Here is a 19,995-nt window from a genome sequence, read left to right on the forward strand (position 1 = left end):
ACATCAACATCGATTGGCTGCCTCCCGCATGCTCCCAACTGGGGACCAAACCTGCAACCCAGGTACTGAACCTGCAACCTTTTAGGGAATAGGACGATGCTCCAACCAACTGAGCCACACGGGCCAGGGTATGTTATTATTTTTTTGAGAAATTTTCCATATAATAAATATTCACATTAAAGGGGTCTGATTTTCTAATTTGTGTTTCTGATTGACTTTTGTGACTGGGTTGTGAATGCTCACATCTTTGCTTTACAACTCAATCAAGAGATCAGTCAGATCAGGATTAAATCAATGTCATATTTTTTTATTTAGTCTAAGGCAGAGACCTCTGATCATTTTATCAGCCACTAAACAGAATTTACCACCTGCTTAGTTTATATGAGAGTTAGCAAAAATTCCTTTTTCTATTCAGTGCTGTCTAACAACACTATAACTAGACCAAAGGATTAGAAATTTGATCTTTTAAATCTGTTATACCAAAATGACAAAGTGTTGTATGAAACTTGAAGCCCAAAGAGTATTTTCTTCTCATATGCTTTTTATCCATTCATTTTAATTTCTTGGTATTTTTTACATCTGTGATTTCACTTTACACTAATATTCCAGTTAGATAAACCAACATGCAAAGCCATGTTAATAATACATGGACAAAATGGTTTCTTTTAAAAAGAGGGATTTTCAGAAATTTTAATGTAAAAAGTTTCAGACAAGGCAGGAGCTAAATGAATATTTGAGGAAAGAAAGAATGAAGGAAAGGGATCCTCTCATTTAGGAGATAGATCTGTATTAAATTATTTCAGGGTATTCCCTATTTCACTAAAACTTGTTGACAGGTAATCAGAATTTAAGAGTCTGCTCTGTTCATCACTAGTTGCAGTGCCTTGGTCAAATTGTATAATAAAGTCTCTAAGCCTTAATTTTTTCCCTGTGCCTCATTCCTAGTCAGGAATTACGTCGGTCATGTCATAGAGCATTTGTTAGCATTACACGAGATAATCTATGCAGCTGCTTCATAACGCTTGTCAATAGTAAGTGACCTAAAGCTTGGCCATTATCATTATTAATAAACCAAGCTAGGCTGAGAAATTTAAAACCAAAGCTAGGGTAGAGACATGGTCATTTATAATTTACATAGTGCTTGCATTGATGATCTCAGTTGAATACCACAACAAACTTCAAGGCCATAAGCCTGGGGGGTGGGGCCCTTCACTGTGGGCCATGCGGCAGCCCCTCAGATGGACGAAAGTGGACTTGTGGACTGTCCACAGAGCATGACACCTCGGGGCTCAGCTCCATTCCCAGGAGGTAATTCTTGGTGAAAAAACTGCAGGGGATGAAAGCCTAAGATGTTCTTCAGACTTAATATTTTCTTCTATGTCTGATAGGACTTTTGCATTTTATGACTTCATAATATTTCTATTAGAGCACAGAGGACAATGTGAGTGCCCCCAAAAGAAAAGTATAACCAAATTCTTCCATAAGTTATCACTGTCAGTTTGCTCAGACACAAAAACCAGTCAAATTACTTCACCAGAGGCATAGGCTGTGCCACAATCTTGTCTTTTTTTTTATTTTTTGGTGCAAGAGCCTCCTTAGTTGGAGGAATGTGGATATCTCCGTTCTGCTTGGATGTTGGGGAAATCCAGGGAAGAGAACCTCATTAGGAACCAGTCTAGGCAACACATCAGAATATTTAGTATTTGCCATATGTTTTAAATTTTACTTTCCTTAAAAAATTTATTGAGCAACTGCTAGATTACTGGGATTTGTATTAGGTACTGAGAATACAAAAATGAATGCCCTCAGGTGGCGCAAAGGCCATTTGGTGTGTCTTCCCACCAGTCACACCAGAAACTGGACGGTCCTGACCAGAAAGCCTTTTTCTTTTTCTTCTTGCTCCCTCTGATTCCAGAATGATGATTTGAGCTCTGGATGTTCATCTAGTTACTACTTGATCTTATCTTGAATAGAAGAAAAGGCTCTTTGTTTAAACAACTGACTGATGTCTGTCTCTTGGACTTCTGAACCTTTCCCTCAGAAGGCTTTACAGAAACACCTGTTAATTAACTGGTGCCTGGCAGAAAGCCGCAAGCTTTCTCTGAACTCTAAGGATTCTCCAAAAATGGCCACTAGTGCTGGTAAGGGAGGCAGCATTAGAACTTCACTTTACACATGAAGATAATGATGTTCAGATTAACTTTATAATCATGCAATAAATAATTTATAGAGTTGGGTGGGATGCAAGCAAGCAAAGGGCTGTGGCTGGGAGGCCTAGGGTTTTATTTGTTGTCTTCAACTAGAAGCCCACCACTTCCGGCTTCAGTTTTCTTACTTTAAAAGAGGTTCAGTGAATTAATTTCAGTGTGGCAACCTGTTCCAGTAAAGGGCCAGAAAGTAAATATTTTCATTTTTCAGGCTATATGGTCTCTGCAGCAGCTACTCAAACCAGCTGTTAAAGGGAGAATGCAGTCACAGACAATATGGAAACAAATGGTGTGACTTTGTGCTAATAACACTTTATTTACAAAAATAGGTAGCAAATTGGATTTGGCTATAGTTTGCAAACCCCTAGACTAGATGATGTAGATGTTTTTTCTGCTATGATTCAACTGTTTTGATAGCAATGCTATTTCCCTAGAAAAGTCACCTTAATTATTCACTCACCAGCTGATTACACAGTTTGTAATGTACCTAAGTAGTGTTCATTGCTTATTGCAGCATTATTCACAATAGCCAAGATATGGAAACAACCTAAGTGTCTGTCAACAAATGAATGGTTAAAGAAGATGATGATGTGTGTGTGTGTGTGATGAAATATTATTCAGCCATGAGAAAAAAGGGAATTCTATCACTCTCAACAAGGATGGACTTTGAGGGCATTATGCTAACTGGCTTAAGTCAGACACAGAAAGACAAATACTGTATAATCTTACTTATATGTGAAGTCTAAAAGCAATAAACCTGTAGAAACCGAGTAGAATGTTGGTTATGGGGTATGTGTGTGGGGGGGTGGGGGGCAGATTGGGGAGGCAGTTGGTCAAAGATTAGACAAACTTGCAGCTAGAAGATGCACACATTCTGGAGATCTAACACACAGCAAAGTGATCTCAGTCAACGACACTGTATTATATACTTCAGAGCTGCTACACACTGGATCTTGAATATTCTCACCACAAAAGAGAAGTGATAATTATGTGACATGATAGAGGTGTTAACTAACACTAGGGTGGAAATCTAACTGCAATATATAAATGCATCACATCAACATGTTGTACACCTTAAATTTACATAATGTTGTATGTTACTTATATCACAATTAAAAACATATATCTCTGTTCTTTTCTCTCCTTTTTTCCTCCATTATTGAGTGCCTACTATGTGTATTACAAATATAAATTATTACTTTAATGTCATTCTGCTCAAGATCTTATGTGTTCAGGATTTTTTTGGTGAGGTGGGGAGCAGGGTGTGTGGCATTGGGGTGCAGGTGCATGAAGGTAGGTTCGATGTAACCTCCTCGATGGGGTGGGTGGCTGGGGGTGAAGACCCAAGCGTGTGGGAGAGCTCCTGGAACACTGGCTCGACCTCAGGTGATCTACAGGGTTTTGCCATACCAAGACTTGAGTAAGCACGTTAGAGTTGAAAGCAATTAAGAGAGTATGTGAAGTAGAACTATGGAGACTGGGTCTCAATTTAGGGGAAAAGATTATCTCTTTTAATAGAAAAATCAAACTGTAAATACTGCTGTCACCATGGCCCCAAGCCACACCCAAAAGGGCAAACTATGTGGGCTCCCTGGCTGGAAGATGCTGGCTTCTTGCCCAGAGGGACATCCATCCTGGGCCCTCACCACCTTGGGGGTGCTCTGGGAAGGACAGGAGACCAGCTTTACCTGAGGAGGTTTCAGAGCTTCCTCTAATAAAAAACAATACAGCACAAGCTCCAAGAGCAACACTGTGGCAAGAGAACTTATCCACTCTTTATAAAAATGACACTACTATGTAAAGGCTCTTTAAAAAGCATGTAATTTTAAAATGAAATTTCTCTTTAAAATATCAGAGAATTATATATCATGCTAGTTTGCCTGTTTCTTCAGTATATTATTTTTAGTGTAAATATTATATTGACTTTTAAAATCACAAAAAGCAATAAATGCTTATTTGGAAAACCTCCCTTTCTCCAAACCATCTGAGCCTCCCACTTCCTGGGTAGCTGCTGTGAAAGGTTTATTTTTTGTCCTTTCTGACCTTGTGGGTGTTGGTGTATCTGAATGGGTGTAACCAATGATGGTTACTCTACAATGTTTTTGCTTATTGCGGCTACTGGTATCAGCAGATACAAGTTTGTCCAGCTACAATACAGTAATTCTTTTGATCCCGGAAAATGTTCAGATTAGGAAGTAAAAGGAAGACATCCTTAATTACGTATGAGGCAGGTTTAATCCAATACTCTGAAGCGGAGGTTTGGGTATATTCCCGGCATCGAGTTCTACTTTTATCTAAAATATCTGGATGACTAAGTAAGGGTGCCTGTTTTCCCATAGCTGTGAGGATAATTGCCAACTTTTGCATTTTCCTTTCCTACAGTAGCTCTAACCCTAGCCCAAAAGTCTCAGCTGCAGTGGTTTATATAAAAACTTGTTCAATCCATGCTTGAAGCAGACTATATAGGCTGAGAGACTATCAGACTCTATCATATTTAAATATGCTAAAAAGTCAATAAATCAAAGGAAGCATACTGTATGTAAGTCACTCTAAGTCAGCTCCCAATTTGCCGTGGTTTTGCTGGGATGATTCTGTTAATCCTCATGTTGCTGGTGGATCCTTAGGGCCACTCAGAACTCAGCCCATCATCATGACTCCCCAAAAGGCACTGAACACTTTTTTCATGGACTTTTGCCCGTGGTTTCATTTTGCTAATATGAAGAATGAACAAGGCTGGAAAAGAAAAGCTTGAAAGTATATTCTGTTGAAAATTTGAACGATTGTTGTGGGGAGAAAGTTATAGCTAATAACTGCAGTTTGCCAAAATGAAGAATTTTTTTTCAGGCAAGAAGAAGTTCAGGCAAAATGGATTGTGTTGTGAGTATTCAAGAATAATGAGCAAAGGGAGAGAAACTAAAGGAAATTCTACATGGTGCCATCCAAACATGGATGTAAATTTGATCTGTGTACATGCGGAAATGGTTAAAATTAGAGTGAAGTAATTTCCTGGTTTCTACAGATGAGCTCATTCTTTAAAAAATTAATAGGTCCTATGAGAAAGTAGATTTTCTGTGTTTTCTACAGGAAATTGTGTTTGCTTCAACATAAGGAGGAAACCAGTAGAAGAAGAAAATTAGTATGATAGTGCTGAGACCATGTGAGAGAGAAAGGGAAGTGAGAGAGGAGAGAGAGAGGTGCACACAGCAGTAACAGGAGAAAGATACCGAACCTTACTCAATAATAAAACAGTGGCTTAGAATAAGACCCATCTATGGCATAGAGAAGCTCTGAGAGGTGATATTAAGTTCTTAAGGTTATATTTCTAAATACCTGATGTACTTACTTAGAATCTACTGTTATGGTTTATAACTCCTCAAATTATTTTCCCACGACTATAAAGATGATACTTCTTAATGTTCAGTTTGATGTGAGGGTGGAACCCTGTGCAAAAATTGGATATTTTACGCTTCTCCACTCCCAGGGCAAGTCTTGTCTTCCTGTTCCTGCCCTTCCAATGTCCCCAGGCCCAACCCTACAGCTGCAGGCAAGCCTGCCTCCTTCCTACCCAGAGAACTGCAGGCAGTGGCCCATTCCTTAGCACGAGACACACAAAACCCAAGAAGAACAGACGCAGTCACCTCCACGGTGTTTTCATTTACTTCTCCCTGTTTGGGGATGTTCTCCCACAGAGGACCTCTGGCTAAAGCCCCTCCAATTTGATTTGGATTCTAAACATAACCCAGTTCACCCTCCCACCCCTCATCTCCACTGATAGGCTTGCCAGATTAATAAATACTACAAACACTGCAAATAATTTTTTAGTATATCTGTGTTTCATGCAACATTTAGGGTATACTTACACTATAAAATTATTTGCCATTTACTTGAAATTTAAATTTAGCTGGCAGCCTGGATTTTATGTGGCAATCCTGTTACTTGAACCTGGGAACCTTCAGACCATGGGACAGGAACTGTTGCAGGAAGTATAAGTAAATTGTCTGTCAGATAACAAAATCCTCTGAGAGGTGAGCAAAAAATAAGCCATCTGCAGTCTCTTTCCATTTTATCCGTAACACCGTTCCCTGAGGTGGAAGTGAGCCACTGGCCCTTTTCCTTCCCTTGATTCTTCTGAGCAAGGATCTGCATTTTGTGTATTTAAGGGGTGGTTTCAGTACAGGAGGGCAGCCAGCAGGCAAGGAGATTGTTAGAGTGAAGAATGGACCAGACACTGGGAAAGTGCTGTGTGTGGGGTAGGGAGGATGAAATGGGAAAACACCTAAAGACACAGTGATACGCTACAGGCACAGGGCAGACCTTGAAGCTGCACGTACTGTATAAATGTAAACACACATAAATATGCGGTGATAATAAAAATGTTTTTGCATTACATAAATCAACCTTATTTAATTTGTAAGTATCATCTGTGGCTGTTCTTACGTAGAATTTCTGAGTGAATAAGAACGTACATTTACTGTCTCTGCTTGGAGATAGGCAGCCAAGGCAGAGTGCTGAGCTCCCCGTGGAGGCAGGGAGCATTGCTCCCCCTAACCCTGAGATCATGGTTTGCATTGATTAAGAGTTCATTGATCAATCAACTCTTGCTGTCTAATCTCTAAGGTTTTTTCCCCCAAACTCCTCCTTCGACCTCCTATCTCTAGTTAGTAGGATTTTAACTCAGGCTTGAGGACCTATTAATTCTCAAGCCTGCAAAAGTTCTAGGCTGAATGATAATTATTGACATTTCATCTACCGAGAACAGAAATTGAATAACACAATATTCTGGTATAGGCTTTTTCTTCTAATTTATTCATCATTATTTATCTTGACTCTAGGACTGATAATCTGGTAGAACTACTCTGTATTGGAGTTATGCTAAATGTAATCATAAAGTTAAACCTTGTTAAGATGGAGGGTGTCTTTTTCTTGGACCCAAATACTATAAATCTGGACACACATGTCGCTTTTCCTAACTCATGGCTACTACATTCCTGTGCAGACTCCAGCGACATGGAAATCAGTTCAGCTCTTTTGTCCCTTTCTGCCTACAATCTATTGATAAAAATACAGTTTAATGGCATAAAACTAAATTCAATTTCGAGGGAAAAGAAGGCTCTCTATACAAATGACAGAGGTTTTAAAATAAATAAATCTGCCTCTGTTACAATGAAAGGGAACTTATCAGCTGTTCCATCAATATTACTGAATCATCATTTCTTTCTTCCTATTTTCTCACAGTGATATTTCAAGTCTTTTGGGATAGTCATTTCGTGGGTATCTTGGAATTAATAAAATATTCCAGCTCTGTGATGCTCAACAATCAGGGTGTGTGATTTGTTTAGGGGGCCACTCCCCTAAAAGTCAGAGATTGATTTTGAAGAGTAAGAGTTGTTAGGGATGACTTTGCTGGCTCCTAGGATGCTGTGCAGGGATCTTGTGAAGACCTGTCCCTTACGATGTTCCTCTTGGTCTTGTAGTTGGAATTTCCTCTGTTGAAAGCAGAGATAGTGACAGAGAAAGAAGGTTGGGTGTGAATGTAGCCAGAAGCTGGGGAAAGAGGAAGGCAGGGAAGCAAACCATTGCTTTGTAGGGCATGGGTGGTACTTGGTGACTGTGTGCACAATATGCATTCTTACGGGACAGTGTGCCACAGCTTCAGCGCAGAGGCCAGGCTGGCTGGGGCACGGTGCCACAGGGGACTCAGGGGACAGCTGCTTTGCTCACTTACCCGTGCTGCTCTGAATGGTCCTCACGGTGGTGGTGGTGCGTGGTGGAGAGGAGGACCTCAGGGACACGCACTCGTCGTCTTGGGAGCAGCCCTTCTCGATGGCCCGCACGTAGCTGTGGCTCCGCATGCGGAAGCAACCGGGCATGGGCAGGTCCAGGGCTTCCACCGCCTGGGACTCCAGCTCACTGAACACCGACTCGCACACGGACTCGAACTGCCCATTCACTTCCATCTCACTCACCTGTGGGCACAAACAGGTTGCTGTCACACAACATGCTCTTCCTCCTCCCCAGGGGACAAGCGACCCCTCCCTTCAAGCATCTGCAAACTGCAGCCCCCCCAGAAGAAAGCAGCGGCTGATGACATTAAAATCCAATGCATTTTATTTCCTCTACATTACAGACTTATTTCCAGTGGGTGTCCAGGTGCTAATCTTCCTTATTTATAAACGCAAACCTAGGGAACAACCTTTTGGTCCACGGTCAGAGTTTGTGTATTTCAATGGAACCATTTTTAGCACAAACATTTTAGAAACTAGGATTTTTTACAAAATGTATTTTATTGATTATGCTATTATAGTTGTCCCATTTCCCCCCCACCCCTTTATTCCCCCCCACCCTGCACACCCCTCCCACCCACATTCCCCGCCCTTTAGTTCATGTGCATGGGTCATACATATAAGTTCTTTGGCTTCTACATCTTACCTTCCCCCTTTCTATTTTCTACCTTATTATGCTACTTATTCTCTGTACCTTTTCCCCCCTCTCTCCTCTTCCCACTCCCCTGTTGCTAACCCTCCATGTGATCTCCATTTCTGTGGTTCTGTTCCTATTCTAGTTGTTTGCTTAGTTCATTTTTGTTTTAGGTTTGGTTGTTAATAACTGTGAGTTTGTTGTCATTTTACTGTTCATAGTTTTTATCTTCTTTTTCTTAGATAAGTCCCTTTAACATTTCATAGAATAAGGGCTTGGGAATGATGAACTCCTTTAACTTGACCTTATCTGGGAAGCACTTTATCTGCCCTTCCATTGTAAATGAAAGCTTTGCTGGATAGAGCAATCTTGGATGTAGGTCCTTCCCTTTCATGACTTGGAATACTTTTTTCCAGTCCCTTCTTGCCTACAAGATTTTTTTTGAGAAATCAGCTGATAGCCTTATGGGAACTCCTTTGTAGGTAACTGTCTCCTTTCCCCTTGCTGCTTTTAAGATTCCTTATCTTTAATGTTGGGTAACTTAATGATGATGTGCCTTGGTGTGTTCCTCTTTGGGTCCAACTTCTTTGGGCCTCTCTGAGCTTCCTGGACTTCCTGGAAGCCTGTTTCCTTTCCCAGATTGGGGAAGTTCTCCTTCATTATGCTTTCAAATAAATTTTCAATTCCTTGCTCTTCCTCTTCTCCTTCTGGTACCCCTATGATCTGGATGTTGGAACATTTAAAGATGTCCTGGAGATTCCTAAGCCTCTTCTCATTTTTTGGAATTCTTGTTTCTTTATTCTGTTCTGGTTGAATGTTTATTTCTTCCTTCTGGTCCAAACCATTGATCTGAACCCTGGTTTCCTTCCCATCACTATCGGTTCCCTGTACGTATTCCTTTATTTCACTTAGCATAGACTTCATTTTTTTTTCCTAATTTGTGATGATATTCAGCCAATTCTATGAGCATCCTGATTACCAGTGTTTTGAACTGTGCATCTGATAGTTTGGCTATCTCTTCATTGCTTACTTGTATTTTTTTCTGGAGCTTTGATCTGTTCTTTCATTTGGGCCATTTTTTTTTGTCTCAGTGTACCTGTTACAATGGGAAGTACAAGGGAACAGTGCACTTGCTCCACTCTATGCCAGCTTTCAGTCACTTCCCCTGCTACCCACAAGCAAATTGGGACCTTCTGGTGCTGATTGCCGGGTAGGTGGGTTTTTGTACATTCTAGGACCCTGAGCTGGAACCCTGGGTTGCTTGGTCTGTCTTGTTTGCCAGTTGTTTCTCTGAGTTTATCTGCACATGAATGTGGGACCACTGAGTTGCCTGCCCTGGTTCTCCAGCTGCAGCCTTGCTGTAAGTCCTCTCCACCCAATGCCTGTTTCCACTCCTCCTACTGGTGGTCTGGATGAATGTTTCTTCTTTAACTCCTTGGTTGTCAGACTTCCATACATTTTGATTTTCTGTCAGTTCTGGTTTTTTGCTTTTAAATTTGTTGTTGTCCTTCTTTTGGTTGTGCCAGGAGGCACAGTGTGTGTATCTATGACTCCATCTTGGCTGGAAGTCCCTGAAACTAGTATTTTTATTGTGCCTTTGGCAAGTGAATAGTTCAGCTAATAATTTCAGTGTCAACTGAAGCTTAATTTAGCATAAAGTATATAAACAGGCCCTGTATTTATTAGTAAGATACTCATATTCTTCCCCAAAATAGACCAAATCTGATATGTCAAAGTCTGGAAAAGCATTGTCAGGGTTTTCAAACTACCTATGAACTTTCTAAAGCTTTCACTTCTCTTTTTAAAAAGCTGATATGGTCCATAAATTATTTATAAATGCATTTAAAAATATCTTCCAAATGAGGCCTTCTCCTTTTTGAGGAATGAGTTTTTATTTATTTATATGCCTCTGTAGATAACTTACACTGGATTTGAGCATCATTTGAAAGGATAAATACATAAATAAACAAATAAGTCAGACCAAGGGCTCCAATTTATCACTTTGTAGAGATGAGGGAGCATTCTTCAATTTTTTGTTCTTTTAGAACTTCATATGTCTAATTTCCCTATTATCAAATTCATGAGTAATTGAGAATTTAACAGATTAAACTATAATTGAGCTTAGAATACAGGGAAAATGATTACAATTTTTGACTGTCTCCTCATTTTGTGTTATCTGAAGATACACTCCAATAATGACTAATTCTTAAAACTTCAGATAAAAGGGACCAATTTCCTAAAGGCACATAAGTGGGAAGACACATGGATTTCTTAATAATTTATTGTAGTTTCAAATAGTATTTTAACATATTTTATCTAATTTTATATAAGTAATCCCTGCATGTTTTCAAGGCTGATAATTATGTATGTATTAAAAATTAAATATATATTATCTATATCCATGCTTTTTTTAGAAAATACGTAGAGATGCATTGAAAGTTAAATGGACTTGATATTTGCAATTCATTGTCAAAGAGTGAAAGAGTTACATGCAACTCTTTTGTAAGTTTGAAATGATTTCAAAGTCAAAGTATATGTATATGTATAGGTATATATGTATATATATGTATATGTACATGTACATGTATAGGTTTATATATAATTTATTATACTTTCCATTTTAATCACCATGCCAAACATCACAAAGAAATAATACATCTATCCCTGTGAAGTAACAACTGTTAAACTTGGGTAACTAGCTTTCCAGAGGTATGTACCCTCTCTTCTATTTTTCATAAAAATTGGATCATAAAGTAAAACCACTCAAAACAAATGCATAACTCAACAAATTATAATAAGGAAAACACCCTTATAAACACTACCCAGAGCAAGAAACAACTTCTCCAGACACTCAGAAGCCCCTCCACAGGCCCCATCCTAACCACAATCTAACCCCCTCCAAAAGCAACCCATACTCTGAGTAGTTGTATTGCAGTCACTTCTTTGCATTTACTTATGTTTTTTTTTTTTTTAACTGAAGTGTGCATCCCTGGACTGTATAGTTTAGTTGCACACATTTTAAAAACTTAGTATATCTTTTAATTCACTGTTAACATATAGGTTATCTTTCATCCATTTAAAAAATTATCCCCCATCCATTCATCTATTGAAGCAGCTGGATCACTTGACCTACAGAGATTCCCACTGGATTTGCTAATTTCATACTCATGATGGGATTTAGCATGTTTTTCTGTCTTTTCTATGTCCTGAATATTATAAGCTGGATCCTGAGTTTTGATCAGACTCAGGTTCAATCCCTTTGGCAAGACTAGAGGCCATGCATTCTTTCATTGAGAGGCACATTATTTTCGTTAATGGGTTGTCTTCATGTTGTTAGGCATCATTTGTGCTCAAATGCCCAGATCCATTAATTCACTGGGGGGCTTCAAATGGTGATATTCTAATCCCATCAACTTTTACAGTTACTAGTTGGGACAGTTTTATAAATAATTGCATCCTGTCATATTATTTGGTTACTCACTGGTTTAGTTCACATGGGAACTCTTCCCTTTCATTCACTAAGTTTCAGGATAATATATTTGTTTACTCTTATCTACAAAAAGTGATCTGTGTTTTTTTATTTTATTTATTTTTTATTTTGAAAGATTTTTAAAAGATTTTATTTATTTAGTTTTAGAGAGGGAAGGGAAGGAGAAAGAGAGAGAGAGAGAAACATCAATGTGCGGTTGCTGGGCACCGTGGACTGCAACCCAGGCATGTGCCCTGGTTGGGAATCAAACCTGCGATGCTTTGGTTCGCAGCCTGCGCTCAGTCCACTGAGCTACGCCAGCCAGGGCATGTATTTTTAAAAATAGAAAAATAAACTCATGGTTTTAAAAATATTTGATGGTTTTAAATCCAATTTGTTTATTATTCTTAGTGAACTGAAATTTGTCTCAGCTTTGGGCAGTGGGAACCTCTTTGGTTTGCTCCTCGGTCCTTTTGACATGAAGCTAGTGGTCTCAGATAGCTTCCTTGATATCCGTTATGACAAAGGATTGCAAACTCATCTTGCACATTTCCTACCCAGTCCTGGAATCAGTATTTTCCCCCAAATCCCTCTTTTCTATTAGCAGGAATTGGTGGTATCCCAAGAACACAATTTGGGCACTAGGAAGCTTTGTTGTCATTGCTACTTGGTTAGTCATTGTTCCTAGGTATTTTCAATGGAAAGAAGTAGGCTATGAATTCCTCCAATTCAAACTGCAGGGTTTTAAAGTAATCTCTTCTATATTAACTTATGCCTTTATTCCATACTAAATTTTAGGCCTCAAGCACACAGAGATGATAGCATTGGGATATCCTACAATTATTCATTTGCTTTATTCTACAATACATGCACAATAGCCTCAGAATAACATAGTAATACTACCACTGCCCATATGATTACTGAAAACAGCTAATAATTCCTTTTTGGGGGTGTGCATATGCTCTCTCCATTTTTTCCTCATTTTAAAATAGTTGTGCTATATTTATATGATCATGTAATATATTTATTTACATGTGCTATATTTACTTTATCTTCTACTTTAGCTTGCCTTTAGTCTTAGTTTTACCAATAGCTATATTTTTAATGCTTGACACTACTTTTTCATATAAAAGATTATTTTTTATCAGACTTATACACAAATGTAGGTCAAAGAGTTCTAGGTGGCTGATAAACTAAAAAGCAGGATCTTGAACCACCCTTCCCACTTTGGGCTCCTTCTTCCCAGAGACAACCACTTTCGATTCTTTTTTCTGGGTCTTAAGGTATTTACATCCATTTTTCCCAACATGTGATTACGTAAATTGCTTGACATGTTCATAGACCTCTGGTAACCTCTTGGTTTCCCCCCTGCCTTTGTATTGTAATTTATGGCTACCAAGCCTGTTTCTGTTCTGGGATCTCTCTTTTCTGTCATTCTGGGGTGCCCTTCATTATCTAGCCCATGATGGAGCCTCTGTTTCCTCCTTTATGCTTTATTCCCTCCTTGTGGTGGAGCTTATTTTCCAGTGCTTTCCTGGACAAGGCAGCACTAGAAATGCATTGATGGAAATGTCTATATTCCACCTCCACTCTTACATGTGCTTATATCTAGAAACCTAGCCTGTATCTCATCTCATTTTAGGTATTTTCAGGCTTCTCTCCTGTCTCTTAGCTTCTGCATATGCTAGAGGTGAATAATCAGATGCTTTTCTCATTGCAGAGCCTTTCCATGTGAGTTGCTTCCTTCGCCTACCCCTTTCTGAAATATTTTAGGATTTTCTTGTCCTAATGATCTAACATTTCCCCATGATGATTTCTGTATGGATATTTGTCTTCCCAGTGTTCTGGGTGGGCCCTCTCAATTTGCAAAATCATGTCTTTCTGCACTGGGACTATTCCTTAAATTATTTCATTAGTGACTTCCTCCCATCTGTTTTCTCTTTTCTTTCTGGAACTCCTACCCATCAGATGTTGGATTCCAAGAAGCTCAAAAAATGTCAAGCATAAGAAATATGAAGAAAAATACAAATACATAAAGATACTAATTTAAGATTTAATTTAAAATTCTAAGATACCAATTTAAGATACTAATTAAAACTTGAATTTAAAAAACAATATTGAAAAAGAACAAAGCTGAAGAACTCACACTTCTGACTTCAAAACTTACTACAAAGCTTACTACAGTGACTGAAACAGTGTGGCATGGACATAAGTACAGACATACAGACCAATGGAATAGAATTGGAAGTTCAGAAATAAACCCAGACATCTTTTTGCTACTAGTTCTTACATCTGGTCCTTTGGGTTGTCTAAAACTCATTGTCTAGTAGATTTCTCAGGAAGAGCTCATGGAAACAATATTCTCTGCATTCATCCATGCTTATAACTGTTTGCCTATGTGTTTTATATCTGAAAGTCAGTTTTTCTGGGTATAAAAATCTTTGGTTCACATTTTTTCCCCTTGAGTATAACAACATATTATTCAATTTTCTTTTGGTATAAACTATTACTGTTAACGAGTCTGATGGTAATTTATTCTTTGTTCTTTTTAAAGCCACTTGCACTTTTTGTTTAGAATTTGAAAGTGTTTTTTTTTTAAATTCTTGAAAATCCTGTAGTTTTATTAAACTATGTCTTGGTGTTGATTGTTTTGGGTAAATTTTTCAGGTACTTGGTCTGCTCTTTCAAGGTGTAATTTTGAATCATCTTTCTGTTTCAGAAAAGTATTATTTAATTATTGTTATTATTTGTTCTGGTCCTTTACTTTGATTTTATTTTTCAGAGATTTCTATTATCTGTATGTTAAATATTTATGTTTCTCCTGAATCCTTTTTACTTCTGCATTTCATTTTGTTTTTAAAAATGTCCCTCCTTTATACAGTCTATTGATTTTAGTGTATGAAATGTCGTATTTATTTGCTTCTGTATTCCTTCTAGTCTGATCTTCATTCTAAAATGAATTTTATTTTACTTCTAAATCTTTCCTGAGTTCTGTGACTTCATTTTAAAATATATAAAAAAAGATTTTGTTTATTTATTGATAGAGAGGGAGGAAGGAGGGAGAAGTAGAAAGAGAAAAACATTGATGTGCGAGAGAAATGTCCATTGGTTGCCTCTTGCAAGTCCGTAGCTAGGACCTGGCTTGGAATTGAACCAGTGACCTTTCAGTTGTGGGGTGACATCAAACTCACTGAGCTACACCAGTCAGGGCTGTGACATCATTTTTAAGTTTTTAAAAATCAGATATATTTTTCTTTTTTGCCCCAATATGATTTCCTTAATATTCCTGAGTTCATTTGGAAATAGTGTGTTACAGGCTCATTCTATTTTGTGGGTATGTGTTTCTGGCATATTTTCATTTTTTGTGGCAATGTTATTCTGCACCTTAGTCTCTTTTCTTTGTACAGTGACTTTGAATGTGACTTGAAGTCGCATTTCAAATGCGACTGAAGGTACTTTTTTTTTTGGCTAATTTTTCTGTAAAATTAGCTTTTCTGAACTTGAGTGGGTGATACACTCAGGATTCCCCCCTAAATTCACAGGGCTTTCTCTTCTACTGTTTCAGCAGTGTTGCTTTCTGAGATTTCCTGGTTCTTTTGCCCTCACTCCTATCTTTACCTAGACCTTCTCATTTCTTTTTTGCTATTGTCTCTATCTTGCTCATAGCTGTTTTCCCAACTGGCTCTTTTCAATACTGGGCCCTGTCTTGAAAGGAAACACTGGATAGTTGGTTTCCAGTGTTACATAATACACTCGGATTGCTCTAGCCTTAATGTGAATGCCTTGAATATGCCTGCTGATAGAAAGGTAAAGTCCTTCCCAGTTCAGCTGATGTTCTCAAATAGCCCCCTGTGAGCTTTCCAGAGTATACCTTCTGCTTGTTTTGTTCTGCCACACTTAGTCCATCAGTAAAGTCATGGTCTTCTTCTTTGTCCTCCTATGTAGATGTGGATATGAGGCCTGCTTATTGCTACTGGTGGTTTGTTCTCACTTACTCATATTTTGGGATCATAAAGATATCTTATTACCTGATTTTGTTATAAATATTGACCATGAGTTTTGATTTTTCTATCTGGTTGCTCTGTCTGCTTTTTATAGAGATTCAAAGAGATTCAGATACTAAGTTACTAGCACCACATTGTACCATAATTTCTTTAGTCACTCCTTTATGGATGATGATTCAGGTATGTCCTTGGAGACCATGCTATGATGAACATTCTTGTGCATTTGTCTTTACATGCTGGTGTTTTTATTTCTGTATTAGAGAGCTCCAAAAGTAGGTTTCCTTTGCTAAAAGATATTTATGTTTTTCTGGATTTTACCAATTTACTTTCTAAAACAATTGTAGCAATTCATTCCAAACAGCAAGTAAGACAGAGCTCATTTCTCAGTATGGTCACCAGACTACATGTTAGAAGTCTTTGCCACTCTGTTAGGTCAAAAATTATATCGTGTTGTTTTGATTTTCCTTTACCAGCCTCCTAGTGTATATGAGCACCTTCTCCTATATGTATTGACCTTCATGTATCTTCCCCTGATTCATAAGTTTTGCCACAAATTTTGGGTTGTCTGTCTTTTCATACTAATTGGTAGGAACACTTTAAGCAACTGAAATATTGGCTCTTTTTCTTGATGTGCTCAAATATTACCCCATCAATTATATTTTAATTTTATGACATCTGCCATACAGCAATATTTAATTTTTAGTTAGAATGGATGTCAATTGCCCTGGCTGGTGTGGCTCAGTCGATTGAGTACCACCCTGCGAACCAAAGGGTGGCTGGTTCAATTCCCAGTCTAGGGCCAGGGTTGCAGGACAGGTCCCCTATCTCCAGTAGGGGGTGGACAAGAGGCAACCACACATTAATGTTTCTCTCTCTTTCTTTCTCTCTTTATCTCTGTAAAAATAAATAAATAAAATCTTTAAAAAATAGAATAGATATCAATTGTTTATTTTATATTTTCTGGAATTCTTGCTTTATGAGAAATTGTAATTCTTACCACATCATACATGTATTCTCTAAGGTTTCATATTAATATTTTTTGTTACTCTGTGCTATTGGTTAGATTTTAAATCCACTTGAATTTATAGTTTATATGGGAAGGGGAGTACTTTAATGCTCTTTCTACTGTATCATGGGCAATTTGCTTGAATTCTCTGAGTTTCACTTTCCTCATCTGTAAAATGGTTAAAATAATACTGCATAGGGATGCTTTAAGGATAAAAAAATAATATATACAAATGCATACTATATTTCTAGGCACATGGTAGGCACTGCATAAATAGAGGATATATATTTTTTGAGATAGTATAGTGGGAAGAATGAGACAAATTACTCCAACTCTCTGAGACTGAATTTCATAAATTAAAAATGATCTTTCTTAGAGTTGGTATGAAATTAATGAGATACTATGCAAAGCTTCTACCCTGATCTGGTAAATGTTACATTGCAACATTGTGACTGAATGCATATAAATATTGTTATCATTTCCATTATTATGATTACTATTATTAACAATATTATTACCACCAATACTGGCAGGCATTAAAGAAACTTACCAGTTAGGACTCAGAATACTTGAGTTCTGGGTTCTGCCACTGACTAGCTGTATACCATAGGCACTTCCTTCATCTGGGCACTTTGTATACATTCTATGAAGGGGTGATCTAGGTCAAAGTCACAGCTGAACTGTTGGCATCACCACTGAGTACAGTAATATTTAATTTTTAAATTACATAGATTACAAGCATGTTGCCAGAGAAAATATGCCTGTGGGCTTCTAGCTTACAATTCTAAATGAAGATGCTTCAGACTTCTTCAATTTATTTAGACTTAAAATAAATTAAGACATAAATTAAGCTATTTGGAAATAACAGTTACTATACCAAATATTTGAAAAATGTGACTTTATAACATTTTTCTCAAGCCTTACTTTTAAAAATCCCATTTAACTACATGTATATGCAGTAAAAACAGGACAATAACCATGTGAAAAGATGTTCCATTATTCTCTAACATTTAAGCACAATCTGTTTTTAGAGGCATTTTATTTCTGTGAGGTGTGAATGGCAGAAACAAACAATTTAGTTATCCTAGACTAATTTCTCAGCTGTGGTTCTATTTTAGGGTCTCACTCATACAGATCAGAGAGGCTTCAGTGCTTAGGCTATGATTTCATCATTCTTTTTGTTCAAATGCATTATTTGTTTCATCTGCAGCCCCATCATACTATACTATCACCACACCATACCAGCATCACTCCTATCACCACCATAGCCACCACTACTATCATTATTACCACCCTCATCTCCAATACCATTATCTCTACCACCATCATCACTATTACCAACATCTGTACCAGTGCTACTAGCATCACCATCATCACCACCATCTATCTCAACCACCACCGTTATTACTACCATCACCATCATCACTATCGTTATCTCCACCAACATCTCCAACACCATTACCATACCACAATTCCTATCACCATCATCACTATTACCACCATCACTATCACTACCATCAGTGTCACCATCATCACCATCTCTACCACTCCTACACTTCCACTATTACCACTATCATGACCACAACACTACATCGTCATCATCATCACCACCATCATCAGCTGCAGCATCCCCAGTAGCATTAATTCACCCGGATGATCACAATGTCTGTCTTCCAGACTAGCTTCTCTGTCTTTAGGCTCTCATCACCTCCAATATTTCCCCAATTTTTTGCCAAATTAACTATCCTGTATCAAAGTTCAGATTATACCTCCTGCCTGATTAAAATCTTAAGTTTTAATTAATCTTTAAGCAATCTTTAAGCTAATGAATAAAGTCCATTCACTGAGCCTGGCATGCAAGAGCATTTGTATACAAATGTTTCTAGAACAGAACTCAGGATAGATTTCCCATTGCTACCTCTTTAAGTATACTAAGCTCCAACCAAACCAGAGCATTTTCTAGTCTTTGTATATGTTTCAGGCTAGTGTTTTTCAAAGTAAGAATCAAATACTACTTTATTTGCTAAAATGCACATTTCTACACCCCATGCCTAGAAGCTCTCTCTTTAAAATCTAAGTACTTATTGTCTTTTTCTGCTTGGTTTCAGGATCTTATTGATAGTTTCATGACCACAAAGACATTCTCATTTGACATCTGGTTACTTACATATCTTACAGAGCATTTATAAGGACTAATATTTTATTTATTTTTAAAAGATTTTATTTATTTATTTTTAGAGAGGGGAAGGGAGGGAGAGAGGGAAATGTCAATGTGTGGTTGCCTCTTGTGCACCTTCACACAGAGGACCTGGCCAGCAACCCAGGCATGTGCCCTAGACTGGGAATCGAACTGGTGACCTTTTGGTTCACAAGCTGGTACTCAATCCACTGAGATACACCAGCCAGGGCAAGGACTAATATTTTTAAAATATAAAGTAGTTGTCATAGTGTCTAACCCAGTAAAGGTGGTCTTTATTGTTAATTCTTGCCCTACCTACCTCAGAGTGTTTTTGTGGTATAGAAGTAAATCATGTTCATGAGAGCACTTTTATGTTTTTTGTATGTTCACCATTAGACTGTAAGCTTTTGAGGATCAGGGACTATGTTTTGTTCATCACTGAGTAACTTGCATAATCCAGGCCAGTGTTTTGCTCAGTAAATATTAGCTGAGTAAGTATGGTACTTATTTTTTAAATTGTGATATAAAGTTTAATGAAGTGATCCTAAACATCATTACAAAATACCCTTCTTTTTGCCTTTCCAGAGGAAGTTTCTGAGGCATTTTCTGCTTCTCTGGTGGTCCCTGAAAGCTGTGAGTTCAGGTCCTCTAAGAGTACTAGGTTCTTTCCACCCTTGAGCTTAGGCAGTACACCCCTCTCCCACACCCTCTGA

General features: G+C 38.0%; 1 protein-coding gene across 9 annotated transcripts in view; it reads right to left on the reverse strand.

Annotated features, from left to right (window-relative positions):
- DLGAP1 (DLG associated protein 1) overlaps window positions 1-19,995 on the reverse strand; it is a 307,180-nt gene that overhangs the window by 152,670 nt on the left and 134,515 nt on the right. For all 9 annotated transcript variants that reach the window (XM_028524050.2, XM_028524049.2, XM_028524053.2 and 6 more), the window contains exon 4: window positions 7,933-8,173. In XM_028524050.2, the coding sequence (XP_028379851.1) occupies window positions 7,933-8,173 (241 nt within the window). The remainder of the gene's footprint in view (window positions 1-7,932; window positions 8,174-19,995) is intronic.

This window comes from Phyllostomus discolor, chromosome 9, assembly GCF_004126475.2.
Source record: "Phyllostomus discolor isolate MPI-MPIP mPhyDis1 chromosome 9, mPhyDis1.pri.v3, whole genome shotgun sequence".
NCBI lineage: Eukaryota > Metazoa > Chordata > Mammalia > Chiroptera > Phyllostomidae > Phyllostomus > Phyllostomus discolor.